The sequence below is a fragment of the Eleginops maclovinus genome, chromosome 8 (assembly GCF_036324505.1).
Source record: "Eleginops maclovinus isolate JMC-PN-2008 ecotype Puerto Natales chromosome 8, JC_Emac_rtc_rv5, whole genome shotgun sequence".
In the NCBI taxonomy this organism is placed as follows: domain Eukaryota; kingdom Metazoa; phylum Chordata; class Actinopteri; order Perciformes; family Eleginopidae; genus Eleginops; species Eleginops maclovinus.
The window spans coordinates 1,940,184-1,960,549 of record NC_086356.1 but is presented as its reverse complement, the minus strand read 5'-3'; the positions used below and the strand labels follow the sequence as shown (position 1 = coordinate 1,960,549).

The following is a 20,366-nucleotide window of genomic DNA, read 5'->3' as shown; positions in this document are numbered from 1 at the left end:
GGTTCTTAGTGTTACAGTAAACGCTACCAGTGAACGGATGGGTGCCAAATATTCCTTAGCCACCTCAAAAAGAACCATGTAGAAAAAGACAATATCAGGTTAAGTGCACGATTTATTCAGAATATTTTCACCGCTTTTTATAGGAAACGAGACGTTTTCTGTGCGCTCTTTAGACGTCATTAGAGAACAGTTACTTCTCCACGCAGGTCACAGGAGTGTCTGGGGTTTTGCAGCTTTTGATCAGTTGTTTTTGTCATGTGATTGTGAGCAGTCAGTGAATAAAAACAAGAACACAAACAAGCAGAACAAGCAAAGCAGCGTTAAAGGGGTGTGGTAGATCGAGAACGGGCTATTATTTCCCCCAAAATGTGGACACTTCCGGGCGGTGGTTGTTGTGTTTGTGTTAGTGCACTGTGTATGTCAGCGTTTGTGGAAAGACAAACAGGGTGAGCGAGGTCCCCACGTTCTCTCTCGACCGTGTGGTCCTTTATTGTTTGTTTATTTTATCATTGAAAATCTTAAATAAGGAGCAGCTTAATTGGTTGTGAAGTGAGCCGCCACAGGCTGTCTGACGGGCTTGAAAAGTGGTGAAAATATTCTAAATCAGAGCTACATTTAAGATCTGTCAGCAGCAGCCTCTTTTAAATAAGTGGATCTGAAACAAAGACCTTCAGGCTCGGAGTCATAGCTCGTCAGTCCGTGCTTTACTGCCCCCTTCATGGGACGCCTCCTCTGTCGGTATCCTGAATGCCACGTACGGACACGTCCGGGTGTTCAGACACACCAGCTTCTTCAGCGTGGCAGAGTTCACTATGTCAAAGCCCACATGGCCCCCGAAGGTGCTGGGCTTCCAGTAGTTTGGAGAACATATGGGGTTTCCCAGCAGGCCTTTCAGGGAGAAGGGGGCCCCCATCTCCACCATGCTCTCTCCAAAGATGGACCCCGGTCGTGTTCGCTCCAGCATCAGGCCGGGGTAAAACTCCAGAGCGTCGATGTCTCCGTAAAATTCTTCGAGCTCGCGGGCTATCTCCTCGTTAGCTGAAATCACATGATGGCAGAGTTAGAGAGGACATCAACGGGGGACTACTGTATCTCTGAGGGGTCCACTGACACTACATCAAGTCTAAATAGTAGGGAAATGCAGAAACTGCTCGCCTCCTCGTGTCTTTTACTTTTTATTTCACTTGTTTATAAAGCTTTAAACCACTTTTCTCCTCCATAAATGAGAGATGTTCTTCATGTGTATTTCCTGCAGATCACTACGGTCCTCAAGCTCTTGTCTTTAACATAATTTAATAAAATCACTTCTGTTTTTATTCCCTTAAACTAAATCTCGCAACCTCCTTATTCTGAAATGTAAATCTCTCTCTGGAGTTTTAAAATAAATTACTGACAGTTTATTTGTTTTTATTTGGAGTTATTTTACAACCTTCACTTTTAAGCTTTAATATTTGTTTTTATTTATTATTATTTACATTTTTCTATTTATTTTTAATATATTTTCCTCTCATTTTTAGCCCTGAATAATTAATTCTCATTTTCTTATTTTTCCTCTGAAGCGCTTTGGGCTACCAGTTTGAAACACAGTCCTTTGTCTGGCTGGAGGCTGGTCTTTAGAGGCAGTAGGTGCCACTTAGGCTAATGTGTAGTCAGAGGCTGAGGTAGACGTGTGAAAGTGAGAGCTGCTTCCTGGAGGACTTCATTCTGTGTGTTCCTCTCACCTGCGAACTCTCTGAAGGAAGTGTACGGCCTCAGGTTAAAGCGCTTCCTGTACTCGTTGAAGGACTGCATGCGGAGCTGGCGCGACTCCTTTATCGTCCCCACGGCCACTTTAGTCACCACAGGGTTGATGTTGTGGCCCCCGCCGATCTGTGGGACGAAAGGTCAACAAATTAAGTATCAAGAGAGTTCATTTAGACTCATTCAAAGGGCAGTAATTCACATATGATCCAATTTAAAACATGCATAGAACAGGTTTAGAAATGAGAGCCATAACCTTCTTCCACACATGCACTTCAATCTGCAATTTGAATTCACAGTATGCTGCAGAAAGTATGTTTCCCCAGATTATTGAGCATTATTTATGGGTATAGCATGCACAATTCTCAGATATATGCTGCAGCACATACATATTAATCTTCATGTTTAGTTTATGATGAGTCATCCACAAACACAACCTCATCTTGAATACCGTTTATATGTTTGCTGTGCAGAAATCATATAATATCCTAATGGGAGCAGTACTGCAGATTATCTCCACCAATGCAGTCGCCAATGAGAGGATTTGATGGATGTTTGGGTGGTTCCTTACCTGGCCGGCGACCTGTCGGGAGAAGGCGTCCACCAGCTTCTCGATGCCGTAGTGTGTGAGCACGGAGGTGTTGAAGAGGAACTGCGGGTAGGTCACCTGGTCTCCGCTGATCAGGAAGCTGTCGGGCATGAGGGGGTGCCAGTGGTAGAGCTGCGTGAACTCCAGGGAGATGCGGTTCCCGTACTGGAAGTTGGATTTGTACAGCAGGGTCGGGTCGAACTTGAGCTGCAGCAGGTATCCGCTGAGGTGCTGCACGTACTCCTCGATCACGATCCGGATCGTCTCACCTGACAGACACACAGGGGGTCAAATTAAACCAAACATACCTGCTTCATACTGAATAGCTGCACAACTCGCTCAAACTGAAATAGACCTTATGAGTAAATGTGTGAGTGCTGTTTGCTATCCTGGCTCCTAAATGGTTGAGTGAGCTCCCCACTGACACCAGGACAGCAGAATCTCTGCAGGTCTTTGTTGTAAACTGAAAATGCATGTTATTCCATTGTACCGTGGCAATTACATTCTAAAAAACACAACAGAAAAAAGCACAACAGAGAGTTAATTTAGGCCATGAAACTCACCCCCCAGCTCTTACAGAGGTAGGACTTGCTTGAAGTGAATCTATCTGCACTTTGCTTGTTGTTAGAGTTTCATTCTCTTTGTTTTTTCGCACTTTCTCTGAGTCGCTTTGGATAAATGTAATGTGATGCTGACAAAGAGAAACGCTTCTCTCATATTGAGTCTGATTTGTAACCATCAACTCGCAAATACAGGGTCCCACAAAACTTAAGGACTTTGTGCACCAGTCAAACCTAATCTTAAATACAGAGTTAAATCCCAGGTCAGACGTACAAAACAGGGTCTGAGGGTTTTTTAAGTCATTGTGTTGTTGTGTTAAATGTTCTTCTATTGTGTCTTAATATTTGTCCTGGTTAGATGCTGCAAATGGAGCTGCTGTGACGCAAGACACATTCAGGCTTGATCTGACATTAAAGCAGAGGTGGAAAGTAACTTAGTAACTCAAGCTCTGTATTTAAGTACACTTTTTCAGATACTTACTTGAGTATTTCCATTTTATGCAACCTTACACTTCTACTCCACTACATTTATGTATCACCTTGAGTTGCTAGGCAGATTAGGATTAATGATGGTAAATATAATCTCCCTTAAATCAGACTGTAGTTCACCTGCAGTAAATCCAGCAGCTACCCTGCAGTATACAAAGCCATTCAAACTAGCTGCACCTTTACCAGCTCTGAGAACACTTTAATGATCAATCATTATAAAACATATCAGAGATATTATTCTGAAATGGACCAATCAGACAATGACTACTTTTACTGTCGCTACTTTAAGTACATTTAGAGGAGAGTACTTTCTACTTTCACTGGAGGAACATTTAGAATACTTTTACTGTGACAGAGTATTCCTACACTCTGGTACTTCTACTTTACTCAAGTACAAGACCTGAGTACTTCTACTGTACTCAAGAACAAGACCTGAGTACTTCTACTTTACTCAAGTACAAGACCTGAGTACTTCTACTTTACTCAAGTACAAGATCTGAGTACTTCTACTTTACTCAAGTACAAGACCTGAGTACTTCTACTTTACTCAAGTACAAGATCTGAGTACTTCTACTTTACTCAAGTATAAGGTCTGAGTACTTCTACTTTTACTCAAGTACAAGACCTGAGTACTTCTACTTTAACTCAAGTACCAGATCTGAGTACTTCTACTTTACTCAAGTACAAGATCTGAGTACTTCTACTTTACTCAAGTACAAGATCTGAGTACTTCTACTTTACTCAAGTACAAGATCTGAGTACTTCTACTTTACTCAAGTACAAGATCTGAGTACTTCTACTTTACTCAAGTACAAGACCTGAGTACTTCTACTTTTACTCGAGAACAAAATCTGAGTACTTGTACTTCCTCTGCAATAAAGCATAATTGATTCTTATATTGGGGAAATATTTGATTGTGGAATACTCGTATCACTGAGTCCTGTCGTCTGTTTTAAAGCTTCATTAATAATATTAAATTCCCTCTCTGGGTTTTGGCTGTGTTTGCACACTGAAAGGGTCCTGACGTCCTCTACAGCGGACATGCTGTCAAAAGATAAAACAGTCTGAATTACGAGGAGATTTTTAAACCTCAAAAGGTAATAAATCATAAGTAAAATCAAACTGGAAGAGACTTTCTGTCCTTCCCAGGAGGAGAGAGGTTTTTACGCATGCAAATGTCCTGCAGAGACTTTACTAAGTTTCTCTCACACCGTGTCCCCCCCCCCCCCTCCCCGCCTGAAACCCCTTGATTAAACCCCTTTGTTATCTATCATGGAAATTAATCATTTAAATATCATTCAGTGCTTTGTTGACGTCGGGCTCCCTTCTGTTCTCCAGGACCTGAGAGACAGAGAGGAGCCGCGGGGGGGCAATTATCATACGGGTGTTATCTGATATAATTAACATGTCTTATGTCCCCCCCCCCCCTCCCCCCTGTTTCTCTGCATACATCACTACAGGAGATAGTTCAAAGGGAGGAGTTTACACAACATTCACAGAAACAAAAAAGCAAACAGCAGGAATTATGATCAGCTGTCTGACGGCAAACACTGGTGTCCAGGAGATGGAGCTGTGCAGCCGCTCACAGGACAGCCCTGATGTTATTCATGGGGCCTCCTCTGCTGGAATAATCAATACTAATAACACCATCTGAGTTTGGTCCTGGATCCACTTCAATTAAACAACTCAGCTCCGATCTGGAGTCTTTTCTTCTGTAGTGAATAAATACAATTTTTACTGCTTGTATTTAGTTTGTATACAAAAATACATACTCCTGGAACACTATACCGGCCCCTAACCAAAACTACTACTGTAAAACTAAAACGCTCAAAGGGTGGTAGAAATCTTCCTCTCTAACCTTTAGCAAGAAAAATAGGAGAGGTTGAAAAGTACAAGTACTCAGATCTTGTACTTGAGTAAAAGTAGAAGTACTCAGGTCTTGAGTAAAAGTAGAAGTACTCAGGTCTTGTACTTGAGTAAAGTAGAAGTACTCAGATCTTGTACTTGAGTAAAGTAGAAGTACTCAGGTCTTGTACTTGAGTAAAGTAGAAGTACTCAGGTCTTGTACTTGAGTAAAGTAGAAGTACCAGAGTGTAGGAATACTCTGTCACAGTGAAAGTATTCTAAATGTTCCTCCAGTGAAAGTAGAAAGTACTCTCCTCTAAATGTACTTAAAGTAGCGACAGTAAAAGTAGTCATTGTCTGATTGGTCCATTTCAGAATAATATCTCTGATATGTTTTATAATGATTGATCATTAAAGTGTTCTCAGAGCTGGTAAAGGTGCAGCTAGTTTGAATGGCTTTGTATACTGCAGGGTAGCTGCTGGATTTACTGCAGGTGAACTAAAGTCTGATTTAAGGGCTGATTATACTTACCGTCATTAATCCTAATCTGCCTAGCAACTAAAGGGATTAAATACATGTAACAAATGATCCTAATCCAAAGTGGAGGATCGTGTCCCCAATATGATTATCATTATTCCTTTAAACCTGTCCCATCTCACCGATGATGATGAGGCGAGCGGTCTGGAACAGCTGCTCGTCCCCCCAGGTGGGATGCTCTGTCTTCAGGACGTCACACACCCGGTTGTGCTCCCTCAGCCACAGCGTCGCGAACATCCCCAGACCAGGAAGCAGCCCGAACACTTCCTGTCCGATCGCCATCTGAGCATTACGGGGCGTCCCGGGGGGGTAGCTCATCTTGACGGGGGCATCCGCCACCGTGGGGGGGAACATCTCGCCGTCAACTAACTGATACGGAAACAAACTCAGTCATTTTAAACTACAGGAAAAAAAACGTGTGTTTCCCAACAGGCAATCAGCTGGGGGTCTGTAGGGATTTGTGCTGTTCTGAATTTTGATTGATTGATTGATTGATTGATTGATTGATTGATTAATTGCACTTACTCTAATAAGCTAAATGCAATGTAATGTGTTGGAGCTGGAAGCTAAACTGCAGCAAAGCCGGAAAGAGGGACAACATCATCACACAGTTTAACGTTGTATTAAAAAACCCATTAAATTAGGTTTATTTTTTAAAGAAAAGGCCAAATTTAAATTTAAATAAAACTAATTACAAAAAAATCTAACTTAGACTAAAAATACAATTTAGTAAACACTTACCCCGACATGGCATAAAAGTATTTTAACTACTTGAGTTGCAGGAATTAAATTAATATGTAGTTGACGTTCAGTATGATTAAATCTACGATATCAGGCACATTTTTCCTAGTTAATGACTGAGGCAACACCTGATGAAAGGAATTGATAAAATAACTGATATATTGACAACAGACTTGGCTGAATGCACAACATCGCTCCTGTCCTGACTGAAGGATTTGCTCCTCTCTTCTTTAATATTCCATTCATTGCTTTCTTAATATCCTGCTTCATATTGTGTGAACTCCAACGTTTATTTGTCAGATTCTTTATCTTCATAGTCAACTGTATACACTATACATATATATAACTATATATATATATATTTTCTAATTCCAGTTCATTTTTATTTGTATTTTAGAACTTTTTAATTTCTAATTGCACCAAAAACAAATTCCCAGTTTGGGATTATTAAAGTACTTCTTATCTTAATGATTATGATGCGCTCATGCTCTGACCCTCTCACCTGATACTTGAGTTTTCCGTCCCTGTGCAGCCGGAGCCTCAGCTGACGCTGGAGGTTGTCTCCGTAAACGTGACCGGCGTCCACCTGTATGTCAGGACACGAGAGGAAGAAAGAAAAGCAACCGTTCATTCATTCGGAGCATGAACACAAAGAGAGGACATTTAATTGGAAATCCACATAAGCCTTGAGCACTTAGCCTCACCCAGATGAAAGCCTCCCAAACCTACCATTACCTCAGAGCCATATTCAAGGAGAGCTCCAGGAAGAGGAGTGCTTCTCAAAGAAAGGATATCATTACTGAGTCATGGTCTGAGTCATCTAAAGTTCTCTAAAGTAGGACTAAGAGGATTCACGTTCTGTTCCATACAACTTCTCCCTGCACTCAGATCTCAAGGGCTTTTCATGTTGTGTTAGCAGGTTATGCAACCTCACGTTTCTGTCTTCCTCTGGCTGGGAAAGTATTTAGCTGCTGCTTTTGGACCGATTAATAACTTCAGGTGAGGGTGCACTTCAGCCAGAATAAGTCCTGCAAAAACACACTCTCGCATACTTTGTCTTCCCCACCTGTTTTACAGATTCAGAGAAGGGTTTCACGCTCTGATGGAGGACACGGTGATGCTCTAAAGACATTTCAAGGTTTTACTGGTCATATGCACAGCATATACAACGTATATGTTGGCAATGAAAACCTTATGTCCCATGCTCCTCCAACAACTCAGCATACATGGTGCGAATAAGATAAATAAAAGAGTGCAAAAAGAGAGAAGAATATTTACAATAACAACAGTAAAGGTTTAAGGATGTGAAATATATACACATGTGGAATACATTGAGAGTATTTAAATACTTTCCACTGTTGAAAAACTGGAGGAAAATCATTTGCAGTCAAGATAAAATGTTCCTCTGCCTGGAAACCCCCGCTTATCTTACTTTGACAGACCATCAGGGCTTTCCTGTGATCAAAACACTCTCTTTTCTTGTACTTGTTCTGGCTGTTCCTTTCCCCTCTCGTTCCGCTACCCAGGTTAAAGCTCCAGTTCACTGCTGTGTTTCTGCCTCTCATCCCAGGATGGATATTAGTATATTTCCCTGTGGATTTGATTATTTTTAAGGGGTCTTCTGTGTTGTGTTTGGATCAGTGGTGGCACGTATTGCTCCATAGGGCCACCTAGGGGTCGGGCGTAACAGTGCACTATGTTCTGATTTTCACTGGGTACTGTGTATTTGTGTGCACCGTTAAAATCCATGCAGTTCTTGACTCTATTTTATTGGTATTTTTGTGTTTGTGGTTACAATTCTTTTACTAAAACCCATTTTTTATATGACTTTCCTTTACCTTTTTAAAGTGAGTTGCCAGGCGGAGTAAGTAGATAAATATGGAGGAACAATCACCTGTATTTTTTATATTTTGCAACGATTACGCAGGGAGAAAATGCAAGGAATTAAAAAAGTTATCCTGGCAGAACTTTTTTGGCCCGAAAGTGAATCCTGCAGCACATGTTGCACACTTCTGCACAGCTCCTCTTTGAATACAGTAAATTAGATATATTATATAAGGTATATTTTATGAATCACAAATTGGGAAATGGTTTTGTTGCAGTAGCTTGAAAGTATTGCACATAATTAGAAATAAAAGTAAGCATAAATAAATAAACACTTAACAACATCTGAAAATAGAGAAATTAAGAGACCACTCCACTTTCTCTTAAATCTGTATCTCTACATGTGTGGCAGCCATTCCAGTGTGTGTTGAATTCCAACACAGAGGAAAATGCCAGTAGTTTATAGAATATCACTAAAGAACCTCAAAGACGTACCTCTAAAAATAAAACAACAGAAACTGATGAAGTGGTCTCTTATTTTTTCCGGGGCTGTGTATTTTATTTCCTCACTTTATTTTATTGTGTGCAAATATTCTCTTTATTTTAATCTGTACTCCTTCTCTGTCTCTGAATGCGTCATTTAAACCAAACCATTTTCCTCCTGTGTGTAACCTACATGGTAATAAAACTAGCTCTGGTTCTGGTTCTGATCTGAATGCACCAAAGCTGTGAACACACTAACCCCGTGAGCTAGAGCCTTGGTGAAGCCCAGGCCCATGCGGTTGTAGGTCTTGAAGAACTGGTGTGTGAAGTGCTGAGCGAAGAAGGCGAACATGAGGTTGGATCCCTGCGGGTCGGGCCTGAACGTCCGCCTCCTCAGCAGCCGCTCCACCAGCAGCTCAGGGTCAGGGAGCTCAGCCTTGCCTGGGCAGAAACACACGGCGTCACACAGGGCACAGGGCAGACTGCAGATACACCACGCCTCTAGTCATAACACTGGAGCAGCGCGTCTGTGAGAACACGGCGCTGCACCTCCGAGCGCTCCAAGGTCAGCAACGTGCATGCCGCTGTGCAGAGCGCTTTACAGGCTGGAAGCACAGACAGGAAGCAGCTGCAGGGAAGTCCTGGTGTCCTCCAGCTGTGCAACGTGCAATACACTTAAGACATGAAGCAGTTCAAGAGCAGAGGGTGCAAGGAAGTTTCAGGAATTCAAAATATACAATAAAATGACATCAACAGAATGTAGAATCAAACACTGCAATAATATACACAACTGTGGAACTCTAAATCCATGTCTGCAATAGATATCCTTTATGACGTCACAGATTGTTAGCAGTCTTCATCTCAAGCACTGTTCTTCATTTTATACTGTATGGATTTATACTTACATGAATGTATGCATATATGAAGTTCTAGACCACGATCTATTTGTATTTTCTCCATTTAAGACCAATCTCTTTTACCTTTGGCCCCCGCACTGTACTGCTCTCCGGTATCTCCTTAAGGTACCTGTGTTTTCACTGTGCATTTCTATGTTGTGCAATAAAAACAGTGGGATCTTTATTTGCATTTATCACATCCATCCTGCACATCATCCTTTCCTCGGAATCACGAGCAAAGGAATAACCACTTGCTTACCTTGGTCAAAATAAGAGTATAATTCATATTTATTTACTGTATGTTTTCAGACTCATGGCTTTTATAAAGTATTTATTTGTCTTTATTGTTCTTAATGTTCTTAATGTGTTGTCATTGTTATTTATTATTTTCTCTTGCCTTTTTGCATCCACAATGAACTGTACTTCAGTATCCGTTGAAAGTATGTGTAGTATACCTGTGTATTTGTACTTCATGCTACTCATCACAGTCCCTGCAACACCCACCAGTAATCCTTTTTATGAAATCAGGAGCAAATCAATTAATATTTGCATATTTCTGATTGAAAAAAAAAGCTAAATTGTCAGAAAAAATCTACGTTTTAGTTCAAAATGTATTTTTTATAAATCAGAAAAATATGAAATAAATAAATAATAATAAATCAAATATAATATATTTAATAAATAATAAAATTATAATAAGGAAATCAAATAAATAAACAATGCTTTTAAATAAGGGCAATCATAAACAAAAAATGGACGAAAAAAAGACAACTAATTATTCAAAACCTAACAGATGCTTCAAGAAAACATGAATGAGTGTCTCACCTTTCACCCCCAGAGGTGTGGGGCAGTCCTCTGGCACTGGAGGAAGTATCCGGGTGTAGTAGCTCAAATTGTAGTAGGACTCCCAGCTGAGGTAGCCATATTTAGAGTTGTATGTGGGGGGGCTGGGGATCAGGTTGGACCTCACTGTAAATAAAGAAGTATATATATATAAGATACAGAGACGTGACGGTTCTGAATGAATGAACGAACAGCTGATGTGCACCTGTGAGGACGACCCGCATGAGCACGTCCCTCAGGAAGGTGGAGTTGATGACGTCCCACAGCCACTGGAAGTGTGTGAGGATGTAATGCAGCGCATCTGGACTGGGTTTGAGGAACTGATGAACTCTGGTCCAAAACTCGGCTGGAAAAAAAAGGGAGGAAAAATCTGGGTCTCTTACTGGAAGTCAGAGCTGCTGGGAATTCACTCGGGATAACAGAAAGCCTTATGTCACAGACCAAGCATGGCCTTCGTTTTAAAACCGGCTCCAAGAATTTCAGGATCAGGCGAGGAGTTTTAGAGGCTCCGTGCTGACTGTGTGTCAAAGAGTCTGTGCTAATGCAACCGGATATGTGTTAAAGTTGGGTTACACTAACAGTACACGGTATTTATAGAGCACTGTTTGTACACCAAATGTAGCTTTGTAATAAAATAAAATGAATAAACAATACATTAAATAACATTTAAAAAAGGACATTCAAGAAAAAAGAAACAAACTAAAAATATTAAATGAAATAAAACAATTATAATAATAATTAATAATAATTTGTAATTAAACAAAGGCAATAATACAGTGAAATTAGAACGCATAACCTATAAGTTAAGGGGAAAAAACAACAAGACAGTTTTGAGCCGTGCTATAAAACTTTTCACACAGCCTCCATCACTTTAGGGTAATCCGAACAATCTTTGGCATAGAGTTCCAGATGTGTTAAAGGCTCATGAAGGTGCAACTGGCACTAATTAATGTTATCTTACGGGCTTTGTTGGAATCTTATTATAAAACTGTAAATACTTAACATTTTCTGCCTATTTATCTTAATTTATTATGCATATATTATATTATATATGAATTTACTCGTGCCAGTCTGCTTCTTCAATCATGTGGTAAATAATGAGGAGGAGGGTTCGTCACAATCACTCCTGGCGTTGTCTCTCTATCTGCTGAAGGCTTTGGATTAATGACATCAGCATTTCTTTACTTGTCCCTACACGTAAGAAAAAAAACCATATTGGAAGTAAATGTTTTCACTCGAACCCATTTGCTCTTCTCCTGTTTGACTCTGCTGGCCTTCTCCTCCCACTCGTCTCCCTTTGTCTCTCTCTCTCTCTGCGCAATCACAGCCATGCCTCATTATTATTTGATGCCAGGAGAGCGTGATGTAACTGCATAACTGTCAGATGTGATTAAGAGCCACAGTGTGTGACGTTTCCTCGTTAATGAGAAGCAGAGCCACAGAGATGGATGGAGCTCCAGTGAATCAGATCCTCTCTGATCCAGCTGGACTGTCTCTGGCAGTTCCTCCAATTCTTCCCCAAATATTTAGGTCTAGACAAGAAGTCCTAACTGATGAGCCGGAAGATATGTTGCACTATTTCCGGATTTAACAAAAACAACAACAACATCAAAGAAAAGCCTTTTTTTATCTACTCCTTTCATCCTGTGTACAAAGACACCACTGAATATTTCAGATTCTGCAGGAAGTGCAATAAAAGGCAGGATATGAAAACTTCTCTCCGGACTTACGGACGGGACAGTTTGCTCCGTAGCTCCCGGTGAGGCTGCAGGACATTTAATTCAGTGTAAAAATGTTGTTTTGAGCCTCTGAAATAAAGACATTCCCTGCCTTTTCTCTGGCGTATATCACGTTAAATCATCACCTTGGACTTTTAGAAACAGGGATGGAGATTTATGCATTTATTCCTGACATTTCATAGACACTTCTCTACTAAATGAGTTGGTTTTAGCTCTATACTTCTTGTAATAGATAATATTCCAGGACTTACAGACGGGGCAGTTTGCTCCTAGTTCTCGGTGAGGTTGCACTCACTCATACTTTCATATAAAAGTCTATTTAACAGTATTTCATTCATTTGTATGGTAGTTCTTCATGCAGAATAGGTAGAAAAGGATGTTACGAGCTTCTAAAATAAAGACGTTCCCTTCTTTTGCTATCATTTTCCATCACGTTAAACTAATATCTTGGTGTTTTGGACTGACAGATCTTTTGAGGGCTTCACCTCGGACCCTTTATAGACACTAATCTACTGAAGGAGTTAGTTGCAGCTCTGATATTGAGGATACAATACTTGTAGCAGATAATATTCCAGGACTTACGGACGGTGCAGTTTACTCCGTAGTATCCGGTGAATGTGCAGTCACACTCATACTTGTCCTCGCCAAACCGCACACACACACCCCAGTGCTGACAGGGGAAATAACAGCACGGGTTGACTGGGGGAAACAAGCAGAAGAATGTGAGGAACATGACATAAACTAGAAAAATGCAAAGTGATAAAACATGTGGGTAAACGTGGATCCTTTCCTTAATGAGCCACAGGAAGTGACGTCTGGCACCAATTTGAAAAACATCTGTTATCACAGTCAGGTAGTAAGTGCAGGTCCTACCTTTCATGCTGTTGGTATCTTGAAGAAAGCGACGATAAAGCTGTTATCTTAAGATAGTGCTTTCAGCAACTGGCTGGGGCACCTGTACCGTACACTCTCCACCGTCCTATCCCATTACAGGCAAAAAGCCCCCAAAAAATAACTTAAAAATAAGAGAGTTCTTTCTGCAGGAACGAGATGGAAGGAGCGCTCATTCCCACGCTAGTTATTGCAAAGACTGTTTTATTACTCGGCTGTTTTTCCTGAGAATTTTCCAACAGTTTCTTACACCTTTCTACAGAAAGCAAGTTCAGCGTTGAAGAAAAAATGACTTTAAAGAGTCCTCTCCTGCTGATGTTCAGGTGTATATCAGTATGTAGAGTCTCTACTTTAAAGAGTCCTCTCCTGCTGATGTTCAGGTGTATATCAGTATGTAGAGTCTCTACTTTAAAGAGTCCTCTCCTGCTGATGTTCAGGTGTATATCAGTATGTAGTGTCTCTACTTTAAAGAGTCCTCTCCTGCTGATGTTCAGGTGTATATCAGTATGTAGTGTCTCTACTTTAAAGAGTCCTCTCCTGCTGATGTTCAGGTGTATATCAGTATGTAGTGTCTCTACTTTAAAGAGTCCTCTCCTGCTGATGTTCAGGTGTATATCAGTATGTAGAGTCTCTACTTTAAAGAGTCCTCTCCTGCTGATGTTCAGGTGTATATCAGTATGTAGAGTCTCTACTTTAAAGAGTCCTCTCCTGCTGATGTTCAGGTGTATATCAGTATGTAGTGTCTCTACTTTAAAGAGTCCTCTCCTGCTGATGTTCAGGTGTATATCAGTATGTAGCGTCTCTACTTTAAAGAGTCCTCTCCTGATGACGTTCAGGTGTATATCAGTATGTAGTGTCTCTACTTTAAAGAGTCCTCTCCTGCTGATGTTCAGGTGTATATCAGTATGTAGAGTCTCTACTTTAAAGAGTCCTCTCCTGCTGATGTTCAGGTGTATATCAGTATGTAGTGTCTCTACTTTAAAGAGTCCTCTCCTGCTGATGTTCAGGTGTATATCAGTATGTAGAGTCTCTACTTTAAAGAGTCCTCTCCTGCTGATGTTCAGGTGTATATCAGTATGTAGAGTCTCTACTTTAAAGAGTCCTCTCCTGCTGATGTTCAGGTGTATATCAGTATGTAGTGTCTCTACTTTAAAGAGTCCTCTCCTGCTGATGTTCAGGTGTATATCAGTATATAGTGTCTCTACTTTAAAGAGTCATCTCCTGCTGATGTTCAGGTGTATATCAGTATGTAGAGTCTCTACTTTAAAGAGTCCTCTCCTGCTGATGTTCAGGTGTATATCAGTATGTAGTGTCTCTACTTTAAAGAGTCCTCTCCTGCTGATGTTCAGGTGTATATCAGTATGTAGAGTCTCTACTTTAAAGAGTCCTCTCCTGCTGATGTTCAGGTGTATATCAGTATGTAGAGTCTCTACTTTAAAGAGTCCTCTCCTGCTGATGTTCAGGTGTATATCAGTATGTAGAGTCTCTACTTTAAAGAGTCCTCTCCTGCTGATGTTCAGGTGTATATCAGTATGTAGTGTCTCTACTTTAAAGAGTCCTCTCCTGCTGATGTTCAGGTGTATATCAGTATGTAGTGTCTCTACTTCAAAGAGTCCTCTCCTGCTGATGTTCAGGTGTATATCAGTATGTAGTGTCTCTACTTTAAAGAGTCCTCTCCTGCTGATGTTCAGGTGTATATCAGTATGTAGTGTCTCTACTTTAAAGAGTCCTCTCCTGCTGATGTTCAGGTGTATATCAGTATGTAGAGTCTCTACTTTAAAGAGTCCTCTCCTGCTGATGTTCAGGTGTATATCAGTATGTAGTGTCTCTACTTTAAAGAGTCCTCTCCTGCTGATGTTCAGGTGTATATCAGTATGTAGAGTCTCTACTTTAAAGAGTCCTCTCCTGCTGATGTTCAGGTGTATATCAGTATGTAGTGTCTCTACTTTAAAGAGTCCTCTCCTGCTGATGTTCAGGTGTATATCAGTATGTAGAGTCTCTACTTTAAAGAGTCCTCTCCTGCTGATGTTCAGGTGTATATCAGTATGTAGAGTCTCTACTTTAAAGAGTCCTCTCCTGCTGATGTTCAGGTGTATATCAGTATGTAGAGTCTCTACTTTAAAGAGTCCTCTCCTGCTGATGTTCAGGTGTATATCAGTATGTAGAGTCTCTACTTTAAAGAGTCCTCTCCTGCTGATGTTCAGGTGTATATCAGTATGTAGAGTCTCTACTTTAAAGAGTCCTCTCCTGCTGATGTTCAGGTGTATATCAGTATGTAGAGTCTCTACTTTAAAGAGTCCTCTCCTGCTGATGTTCAGGTGTATATCAGTATGTAGTGTCTCTACTTTAAAGAGTCCTCTCCTGCTGATGTTCAGGTGTATATCAGTAGGTAGTGACTCTGTTATCTGGCTAGCTCTGTTGTGATTGGTCAACCTCTTAGAGATGTCCCGCCCCTTAGCCTATTACGTTCAATGTGTTGAAACGTTAGCCAATAGATGCGCAAGTGTTACGTAGCGATGTCACTATGTTCCAGAAGATAACTAACCATTTACATGCACTAAAACCCTTAAACACACACCACAGTAAACGGGAAACAACAAATCCCAAATGAAGGAGCGCACAGTAGACTGTAATAGTACTAACTGTCTCATCATGTTCATGATTGTTTTCCTAAGTGGAGTGAAAGTGAACCCAGATGAAAAGGCCTTTGTCTAACATATGCCTCGACAAGATAAAAAAGGCACCTATGTTGAAATGTCTTTGCGCATGACGGCAGATAAGTTGTTTGTATCACACATTCCTGCATCACCCTGAGATACACGCACGGATTGATATCCACTCAGCATCGTGCAGACACGTTTCAGGGTGTTGCAGTAAACATAAACACGTCAACTGAACCGCGAGAGAGGCCGCACCATTTCCAAGTAGAAAAACCCATTTCCCGGCACATGTGGAAACATGCCTCCCCCTGCCCACGCAGCCCCGAAACCCCCAGCTCACCCCTCTGTTTCCTAGCTGCATCGCCAACACACACGGACCTCATCACACTGCTATGTAAACATCACACACACACTGTGTAATTTAAAGTGTCACAGGGAGGTCAAATATCACACGTGGGAGCGGGGAAATTACGCTTATTGTACGACCATCACCGAGCAGTAGGTTTCGTTTCTCAGGTGAGTCGATCCGTCTTAAAACCAAATCTCTGCCTGTGCGTGCACCATGACAGCATTTCATCCAGAAGACTCAGCCTTAAAAGCAGGAATGGGAAGACAGGAAAAAAGGAGTGGAAAGGTGTTTCTCACCTGAGACAGACAGCGGAAAATATTGGCCCGAGGGCAGGATACTATTATGTGTATATAAGGAGTATGTGTGTGTGGTCATACAGGCTAGGCAGGAACACTCTGAGGGAATTCACTGCTAGGAATGCATGCATTTCTTTAAAAAGTTGAAAACTAGTCGACCGGTTTTGATATTTAATGCATGTTTATGGTAGTTTTAATGCAAAAAGTGCAGAAACAGTTATTTTGAACGTCTGAAATGAAGCCAATTCCTTCTTAGCTCTCTGTCTTACGTCATACTTTACTATATCTCATTTTTGGACTCAATAAACATTTAAAGGCTGAAGCGTGGACTTCTAGAGACTGGGATGGAGATTGTAATCCTGCAACAAGTTGACATGCATCAGCAAAACGTCCATACTCAGTCCTCCAGAATGCCTTTTCCTTTTTGTAAATGGAGAAAATAGTGTGCCAACATCGAAGCCTGATAAATACTCTTATTTTTGGAGCCTGTTCAAGTAGGAACATTTCCCACAAGCAGACTTGCCACAGCGTGTCTTTGTTATCAGGGTCCGGGAATGTCTAACGGTCTAATGGCAACTTCACCCGGTGTTCACTTTGAAGCCGTGACAAAACAAGGAAAACACACAGGTCTGCGGGGCTTTTGACTCATACGTTTCCTGCCTGCTGTTAAAGCAGTGAGAACTCAGATTAGAAGAAATAAATCACCCACCTATGTTGGAAGTAACCTCATCACCCTGGCATGCATGCTCCCTGAGCAGCAACAGCAGAACACACACTGATCCCAGGACAGAGGCTGCAACAGAAATCAGTGTTCAGTGTTCAGGGAAGAGGAAAAGTAAGGAATAATCAGCAGCAAGATCTACTCACATCTCATTACAGCAGTCGCCGGTCAGGAGAATGTCCCTCCAACTCAAAAAACTGAAGGAAAAAGTGTAAATCCAGGGAGGTGTGAGGAGGAGAGCGGGAGCCAAACAGCAGAAATCCAATAGGTTCACCTCCTGTCTGCCTACTGTGTGTGTGTTAGTACCTCTGCAGCTGCCTTCACCTGCTGTCTGTTCCACAGAGAAAGGAGAAAGTGGGTCGAGACCTCAACCAAGCGTTAAACCGGAGGCTCCACTTCCTCGTCTCCCTCTGCTGGTGCACAAACCCTCACTGCAGCTGCCTGTTTCAAACATTTCCCCAAGTTTCTGCCTCTGATTCTTGGCTAGTTAAGACTTTAAAAAGAGACCACTTCGCATTAATGAACGAGCACCAAAGAGACTCACTGGCCTTCCTCTGCAAAATGTCACTTTAACAGACTCACAACGACTAGGAAAAGGGGCAAAACAACCAAAGAAAAGAGCACTATGAGACACAAAATGACCACAAAGAGACAACATATCACTAAGAAGAGACCAGGACCACCCATGGTGATGGACAACAGCTGCAAAAAGTCACAAAGAGACTCATAACAACTATAGGAGAAGGGGCGAAAAGGACCAGATAAATAATAACTATAAACAGACAAAGTAAGACAACAAAGAAACCGTAAAGACTCAACGAGATGCACCACAGCTGCAGGATCAACAAAAAGACTAGAAACCACGAGGAAAGATAACCCAGAGTAGTGCTCAATGAGACTAATATTACCAGAGACCAAAACCACCCGTGGCGATGCACATGAGCTGCAAAGAGTCACAAAGAGACTCATAACAACCACAAAAATAACAAAATGTGACTCAAAACCACCAGAGAGAAATAAGAATGACTATAAACAGACAAAGACTACAAAGAGACCGTAAAGACTGAGCGAGATGAACAACAGCTATAAAATCTACGAAAAGACGAGTAGGAAAAAGAGCAAAATGAGACACAATAACAACAGTCAAATCAACCTGAATGGACTCGACGAGACGCCCAGCTGCAAAGAGTCACAAACAGAGTCACTACGACTAGGATAAGGGGCAAAACAACCAAATGAGTAGCGGAAAGACATGCAAAGAGGGGGAAAACAACAGGAAGTAACACACATTATTACAGTGGCATAAAAACACTAGGGAGAGATGCAAACTGACCCCAAAAAGACACAAACCCACTGAGAGGTGTGTGATAAGAGACACTGAACACACTTTAATGAGTAATAGTAGTAATAAGTGATTAAACTCCTCTTAGTTGTTTCCCCGTGCCGTAAACACCTTCATCCCAGGTATGCTAATGACCCAGATAAGCCTCATAAACACGTCATTCATGTAAATACTTCAGACACGTCAGGCTGGGAGTTTTTGTGGTTCCCGGCAGACGACAGAGGCCTCCTGTTCGGAGAGGATGGAAATGATATAAAATGATTCATAACCTTTAGCTGTTGCTCCTCCGGTTGCTGGTACTGGTAACGCTGACACACAGTGGTGCTGTACGGCGCCACTAACAGACCTAGTTAGTGCTACGAGTAACAGCTGGGTCTTTCACCGTGTCTCTGAGTAAACTCTTTATATACAACCCGTAAACACTCAGTGTGGTTTGATTTTGAAAGGGCTTGATGGTAACGGCAAAGATGTTTCATTTTGATTCCACATATTCTGTACGGACAGTCATCCTAACACTTTGTATGCCTCTTTTTTGAATATATACATATTTTAATCACATTTTGTTGTATTTTTCTCATTTTTTAGGCATCTTTTGTTAATATTTATTTTGTATTATTGATATTTTGTTGTATTTTTGTCATTTTTAGTGAATTTCTACATATTTTAATCTATTTGGTTTTATTTTCCTACATTTTTTAGATATATATTTTCATACTTGATTGTTTTTTCAGTCAGATATTTTCTGATATGTTTGGAATCTAATTATTGAACATTATTTTAACAACATTTTTATTTTACGTTTCTATATTTTTAGGCCATTTTTTCACGTGTTGTGAAAAGATTTAGCCTTTATTTTACTTTTTATTTCTCTCTACGTATGTTGACGTTGTGCTCAGCTACACCAATGCAAATTCCTTGTTTGGGATTACCTGTGGATGCATAAAGCGTCTGTACCATGTAACGGGGGTATTTACTGTCAGAGGCTTCTTCTCCATGATGTTATTTACTCGATGCACACAGGTAACATAGATTTAGCACAAACAGGGAATCGCTTTCAAAGGCTGCGTAAACACACACACACTAATCTAACAACTGGAGACAGAGAATCAAACTGTGCAGGGGAGCTGGCAGGTTCTACCAGAGCTCTGGCTGTGACGGCAGGTATGTTGTGAAATACAGAGAGGCTGAGAAAGCTTATCAGGGAGCGAAACCACAGCTCTCTCCGCAGTGTGAAGCTGCAAATCAAGTTGTGACAGATCCACCAACGCAATGAAGTTGTGGAAACATCTCCCGGGGAACTGTCAATAAAACACAGCCCCTAAAATAGGGCAGAATGCCGTGTAATGTTGAAGGTCAAGGACAAAGCGTCTGTGTGACCTGCTGTGTTTTGGAGAAAACCGTTCACACAATATTTGGACGGGAGCCAAAAGAAACAGATTAATCACAGACTCAGATTTCTCTTTCTGGTCTTTGCTGCATTTGAAGGGTTTCTATCCTGCTTAAAAAGGGACATATTCTGCGCATTTTCAGGTTCCTTTCTGGATTCTTTGCCTCTAGTGTTTCATCTTTACTCGCTTTGATGTGTAATGTCAGCCTTTGCAGACCGTTTATACCTATAGAACCCACCACAGGAAAGGCAACACCTCAAAAGGCAGAACAGACGGAGTCCTTTGCACATTAAACTTCACTTATTCTTCTCAATATGCAGCTGTTCCTAATTCCTACAGCCAGTGGTGGAGGAAGTACTTTTATATTCGACAGTCCTGCACGCAAAATCAAGCTCAAGCTAAATGTGCAAAAAGTAAAAGTCCTGTCAAATA

At 41.1% G+C, this 20,366-nt stretch overlaps 1 protein-coding gene across 2 annotated transcripts; it reads right to left on the bottom strand.

Annotated features, from left to right (window-relative positions):
* Window positions 1-418: 418 nt before the first annotated feature.
* On the bottom strand, window positions 419-18,267 carry LOC134868647 (prostaglandin G/H synthase 1-like). Of its 2 annotated transcripts, XM_063889924.1 has the most exons (11): window positions 17,351-18,267; window positions 17,193-17,276; window positions 12,870-12,986; window positions 10,754-10,894; window positions 10,531-10,674; window positions 9,069-9,250; window positions 7,005-7,088; window positions 5,884-6,130; window positions 2,312-2,598; window positions 1,722-1,869; window positions 419-1,038 (listed from the first exon to the last, which is right to left on the bottom strand). In XM_063889924.1, exons 1-11 carry the CDS (start codon window positions 17,355-17,357, stop codon window positions 683-685), a joined length of 1,797 nt encoding a protein of 598 aa, XP_063745994.1. In that variant the 5' UTR covers window positions 17,358-18,267; the 3' UTR covers window positions 419-682. The 2 variants fall into 2 exon arrangements, with proteins under 2 accessions (XP_063745994.1, XP_063745995.1); XM_063889925.1 differs by lacking the exon at window positions 12,870-12,986.
* Between the last annotated feature and the right edge of the window lie 2,099 nt (window positions 18,268-20,366).